At 41.3% G+C, this 6,302-nt stretch overlaps 1 protein-coding gene and 1 long non-coding RNA gene across 2 annotated transcripts in view; both read left to right on the forward strand.

Moving 5' to 3' along the window:
• The window catches only part of VTI1A (vesicle transport through interaction with t-SNAREs 1A), a 366,044-nt gene that overhangs the window by 22,518 nt on the left and 337,224 nt on the right, over positions 1 to 6,302 (forward strand). The window contains exon 3 of the mRNA XM_008569223.1: positions 370 to 480. Within this exon, the coding sequence (XP_008567445.1) occupies positions 370 to 480 (111 nt within the window). The remainder of the gene's footprint in view (positions 1 to 369; positions 481 to 6,302) is intronic.
• Positions 2,396 to 6,302, forward strand: part of LOC103587701 — a 53,109-nt gene continuing 49,202 nt past the window's right edge. The window contains exon 1 of the long non-coding RNA XR_550247.1: positions 2,396 to 2,471. This is a non-coding gene — a long non-coding RNA (uncharacterized LOC103587701). The remainder of the gene's footprint in view (positions 2,472 to 6,302) is intronic.

The following is a 6,302-nucleotide window of genomic DNA, read 5'->3' on the forward strand; positions in this document are numbered from 1 at the left end:
TTGGTTTATCATTCCATACTTCTGGAGGTTCATGGTCAGAAGACTAGACCAGGCCTGACTGAATAATGGGCTACAGTAAGGATATTGAAACCAAATTATTGAGAATGTTTAGATTAGTGCACATGTTTAAAAAAACCTTGACAAATAAGCACTTAGACACTCTGTATGTCACTTGGCAAATACTCAGAAACTGTTGAACTAAACAAAAACACAAAAGTAGTTCCAAGGTTCTTTGCTCATTCAGTAGCTTGGGCCTTGTTTCTTAACTGTAAAATGAGGAATAGGAATTAAATCTTTTCAGTGCTAAGCATTTGGTCAAATAAAGAATAAACATATGATTTAAATCATGTTTTTCTCTCCCTCTTCTAGCTTGAACAGATGGATTTAGAAGTCCGAGAGATACCACCCCAAAGTCGAGGAATGTACAGTAACAGAATGAGAAGCTACAAGCAAGAAATGGGAAAACTCGAAACAGATTTTGTGAGTCGAATTCCATTCTTTGTCATATTTATTGATTTTTAAACTGAATTTTCACTTATATTGTTTGTTTCCACCTCATGCCTCAACTATCATTAAGTGCATAGTCTTCAGGGGCTCCTGCAGAAAACAAGCAACAGCTTTCACTGTTTATGAACTGAGGATCAGAAAAATGGCTATAGTTAGATAGCTAATGATGGAATTTAAGATATTGTTGGATTCATGACTTGTATGATCCTGTTCACCTTGTTAGAACTAAGTACCTAATGATGATTTCAGATAGTTGCTTTAAATAATCACCTTGCTAAGTAATGATTTAATTTTCTGGTGCTAATTCACATTGATGTTGAGACATGTGAACAATTTAAATGATCGTGTTTAAATTAAGGCTAATTAAAATTGTCTTTTTTTTCTTTATAAAAATTGAGGCTTGTTAATGGAAACATGATAATTTGGTTTATGTATATTCTGCTATAGTTATTCAGTCTCTAACACTGGACAAGTTTCGTTAATGATAAGCTTATAGTGTTCATGGAAATAGCTTATTAGAATGTCTTAAAAGACAAAATATATGCCAACATTTTTGCCTGTGAGGTTCTTAGAGATGGCATGGGCCAATTTGTTGTTGTTACCAGTATTTATTTTTTAAGGCCAAATGCAAATAAGTTGCCTCTGGTACCTTGTATAGTGCTTGCTGTATTTATTCTTTATCATCAGTAATCATCATTACTATAGTAAACATTAATCTATCAATTACCAAGAAAGAGACACTGTTCTAAGCACATTATAGGAATTACCTCGTTTAATCTTCACAGCTGCCCTAGGAAAGAGATACTATTTTAGAAATGATAAAAATAAGTCAGAGAGATATTAGGAAACCTGTCCAAGGTGCTGTGACTAGTAAGTAGTGGAGCCTATGATGTGAACACAGGAGTCTGACTCCAAAGCCTGTGTTCTGGACTGTTACAGTGTTTCTTTATTGCCAGCCATTAAACTCTCATATGTTATACCCAAAGTATTATATGATGATAGGTTGTTAAAAAGTGCCCTGTTGAGGGGCCAGCCCGGTGGCGCACTGCTACAGTGCACCGCTTGGGAAGCGTGATGGCGCTCCCGCCGAGGGTTCGGATCCCACATACAGACCAGCCGCTCACTGGCTGAGCAAGGTGCGGGAGCAACACCGAGGGTTGCGATCCCATTGCCGGTCCCCGTCCGGTATGGGCGCGACACTGAGGGTTGCGATCTGTTGCCGGTCATGAAAAAAGACAAAAAGGAAAAAAAAAAAAAAGTGCCCTGTTGTGATTTCAGTGAGCTATGTGTAATTTAGCATATTATTGTATCCAGTAAACCCCATATCAATGTGATTATAAAGTATAAGGAGTTAGACTGGAGGGTGAGATCACATGTTGGTTAGTATGTGATTTTCCTAATCAGAAAAGACTTTCCAGGAGAAATTTCACCAAATAACTAAGGCTGAGCATATGTTTCATGGATTAACCACAGGAAATAATGGTTTGGTTTATCATTCCATACTTCTGGAGGTTCATGGTCAGAAGACTAGACCAGGCCTGACTGAATAATGGGCTACAGTAAGGATATTGAAACCAAATTATTGAGAATGTTTAGATTAGTGCACATGTTTAAAAAAACCTTGACAAATAAGCACTTAGACACTCTGTATGTCACTTGGCAAATACTCAGAAACTGTTGAACTAAACAAAAACACAAAAGTAGTTCCAAGGTTCTTTGCTCATTCAGTAGCTTGGGCCTTGTTTCTTAACTGTAAAATGAGGAATAGGAATTAAATCTTTTCAGTGCTAAGCATTTGGTCAAATAAAGAATAAACATATGATTTAAATCATGTTTTTCTCTCCCTCTTCTAGCTTGAACAGATGGATTTAGAAGTCCGAGAGATACCACCCCAAAGTCGAGGAATGTACAGTAACAGAATGAGAAGCTACAAGCAAGAAATGGGAAAACTCGAAACAGATTTTGTGAGTCGAATTCCATTCTTTGTCATATTTATTGATTTTTAAACTGAATTTTCACTTATATTGTTTGTTTCCACCTCATGCCTCAACTATCATTAAGTGCATAGTCTTCAGGGGCTCCTGCAGAAAACAAGCAACAGCTTTCACTGTTTATGAACTGAGGATCAGAAAAATGGCTATAGTTAGATAGCTAATGATGGAATTTAAGATATTGTTGGATTCATGACTCACGAATAGATACAAATCACGTCCTTTGAGTCTGGATAGTATTTATTGGTATTTAACATTTATTAGAATTTTGAACCCAGTTTCTGGCATTATAGAGTTTGCAGCCTTTAAGATGCAGTGCGTGTGGATGGCCTTCAGGGTTTCGTAAATCTCCTGAAAGTATATTCATACTTTTGGATGCACATTCCTGTATGCATTTTTTCTTGGGATAAGCTCCATAGACTTCATTAGAGTCTTAAAAGGATTTATTATATCCCTCCCCCACAAAAGATAAAAAGAACTACTTTCAATTAATAATTTATATAAGTGATTCTTTATATTGATTGCCCATGAGAATATTTAGCTTTCTCTTTCTATATATTTGACTTTCAACTCTACACACTTTATAGAAAATTTAAAAATATAAATTTAAGGGTATAATGTTAAAGTTGTTAGTAATTTGCAATTAATAAGAGTAAAAATAATACAGATGAGCAATTCCATTTCTGGTTATGTATCCAAAAGAATTGGAAGCAGGGTCTCGATGAGATATCTGCATATCCAAGTTCATAGCAGCATTTTCACATTAGCAAAGAGGTGGAAGCCACTAAATGCCCATTGATGTATGAATGTACAGTCATCACCCCTTAACCAAGGTTTCACTTACCGAGGTTTCAGTTACCTGCGGGGGCTCAGGGGTGGTGGGCCCCAAACCTCCCAGTAGCCCCCTTGATCCCCCGCCATGGGATGTGCAAGAGAGGGAACCGGTAGGATGAATCCTGCCACCCTAGTGGCCAGGAGAGCCCAGGAGGAAGGTGAGTCTGCCTCCCGCCTATTCAGCCCACAGAGAGACACTCAGACGTGGCAGGGGTTCCATCAAGCAGTTCCGTTTATTTTCACACAAGCACCTGCTTTTATAAGCAGATGGCAAGGGGATTTCCTAACTTCAACTTATCATCTTAAAGGTCATGTGAACATGCATCTTGCTCTAATGCTTCGCTATTGCAATCACGCGGTGAGCACAAGCACGGAAATATCTTTTATCCAATAATTTTAAACTATGGCTTTCCCTGGCCACTCCCCAGTGGCTTTCATCAGGTGCCATCTTTATCTCTCCTGTCCAGGCGAATGTTTTCCACAGATTACATACGCGTATGTGGGTGGGGTCGTGGCTAGTTCTCTGCCCCGGGAGGAAGTGTGTGGCCTCAACACCCCAACAGGTCCCCCTTTTTGTTTTTTATGAGCAGCTGTAGGCGGCTAACCTCACAGCCTCGCCAGCCTCAAGTGGTTGTGCCTGTCTTAGGTTGTCCCCCTCTGGGGATCTTACTCATCACTGACTCTCCAACCAAGCGGAGGTCTGGTGGAACTCTTTAGCATCTGGAATAAATTTTTTGGAGGGCCATATTTACCCATGGGTTAGAGGGTTTCTTTTCTTGGGCCACCTCATCTACCACTTGGGCGAGCATAGTGATAGACCCCACATTACGTCATATAAGGTTAATTATTTTGGTAAGCACCAATGGGCCAATTGTTACTGCTAACAAGAGGATAACAACGGGACCCCCCCCCCCCCATAATAAGGTTGTGAGCCAAGGAGAATTATTAAACCATGATTGAAACCAACTTGCCTGAGCTTTTTGTTCTCTTTTGTGCTTTTCTAAATTTTCTCTAACCTTAGCTAAAGATTCATGCACTACTCCTGAATGATCAGCGTAAAAGCAGCACTTTTCTTTGAGGGCAGCACATAAGCCCCCCTGCTGTAAAAATAAAAGATCTAATCCTCTACGATTTTGTAACACAACCTCAGAAAGGGAGGTTAATGAAGTTTGCATATGGCTTATAGAATGTTCTAATTGGCCTAAATCTTCATCTGCAGTCTGTCTTAAATCTTGAATGTTTTGGTAAGCATGTGCTATTCCTGCTGTTCCTGTGCTGGCACCGATGACCCCGAAGACGGAGGATACGGCCACTGCGGCTCTGATGCCTCTTTTATGTAATCGCTTTCCCTTGGTTGTCCAATGTGTGCACATCTCGGATCCTTCGTGCCAGTATACCTTGGGAAGAATGTCTACTGCAACACAAATTTCATTGTTAAAAGAAGCATTATATATACAAGATGTAAGTCCTGACTGGGTGCACAGCCATTACCCCTGGGAGGGCTTATTCCATTGTCCTGTGAGTGTTACTTGTTTATCACAAAAGGTGGTGTCATTGCCTGCTATACAGACTCCCTTACCCACAACGTGCTGCATAGTAAGTCCAGGCCATGACTGATTATGGACATTTAAGTGCAGTATAAGTGGCATTTATAATTGCCCATAAACTGGGAGTGCTGGGGCGGGGCTCATCCTTGGTTTGAGGGGAGTGTGTACTGTTTGTTTCTTTAGTATTGGTAAGAGCTGATGGTTTGATAAGAACTTGGTTTGGTCCCACACTACTAGTAATAGGTTGCGTGGAATATTTAATTGAAAAAAGAATTCCATCATCATATCCGTTTTTGTATAATCTTAATCCCCATACAAGGCCACTCCGGAGGTTTTTAAGTGTTTCTGCTGTTATCTTGTCTTGGCAGAGGGTTATTATTAAAGGCATGCATTTTTTTTTTTTAACTATAATATAGTCCCAAGAGGATGATGGGTTCCAATTGGCATCGCCGGTAGTTTCACACCCCCAAGATGCACAGTAAAACAAGGAGGTAGCATGGCAACTTGTTGTACTCCTGTACTATAGGGGTCGGCAGTCCCTGACGACATCCCAAATGTAATGGGGATCACAGGATTTGCTGCCTGGTTTCTCTCCGCCTGGAGGTGGCATTCCTCCTTAAAAAAGGCACAGAACTTTATGTACAAGGCACCAGGGAGTACGGCCCTACATAACATTTTCCAGTCTTGGGTGGTGCAAGATTGGTGGGCCAACCCCTGAAAGATGGTCTCAGCCCAAGGCGAGTTGGGCCCATCTTCTGCAACTGCCTTTTTTAAATCTTTTAAATCGCCAGGTTCCCATGGGTTCCAAATGGCAGGTCTATTTCCCCCTGGGTTAATGTTTACAGGATAGGTCTGGAGCTGATCCCTTGGGCTTATTGGGTGTTCCCATGTTTCTGTAAACATTTTTTTTTGAACAAGCGTGTGAACAGTATATGCCTGTGGCTGATCGTTAAATGGCGGAGGTGGTCCCCAAGGGTTTTGAGGGGTGGAGTATTCATCCAAGGGACAGGGAAGTGGAGGATATAATTTGCTCTCGGGTTCCTCAGAGCAAGGGGGACCTTGGTGTTGGGATCCCCCCACATCCTTTTCAAAAACTGTCTTGGGGTTGGTGGGCTGTGGGGCTCCTTCAGATGTAGTAGATGGGGCTTAGTTTGGGCCCGCTCCTGTGTAAACTGGGCCCATTTACATTCTATCTCTATATGATCGGGGCTGGCCCCCTGCGTGGGCGGAAAACATGTTTTGAGGGCAGATATGGTGGGATAGAACCCCAACAGCGGGTGTATTCCGTGATGGACTTCTCTCTGATGGGTCAGTGTCTGGACTTGATCCCAGGTGTTATAGGAAAAAAAATTAGCCGAGGGCACCCAGGGGGCCACCTGCATCAAGGCCTCTCAGGTCCTGTTAGCCACGTTGTCTGAGAGGT

The sequence above is a fragment of the Galeopterus variegatus genome, unplaced genomic scaffold, assembly GCF_000696425.1.
Source record: "Galeopterus variegatus unplaced genomic scaffold, G_variegatus-3.0.2 Scaffold479, whole genome shotgun sequence".
NCBI lineage: Eukaryota > Metazoa > Chordata > Mammalia > Dermoptera > Cynocephalidae > Galeopterus > Galeopterus variegatus.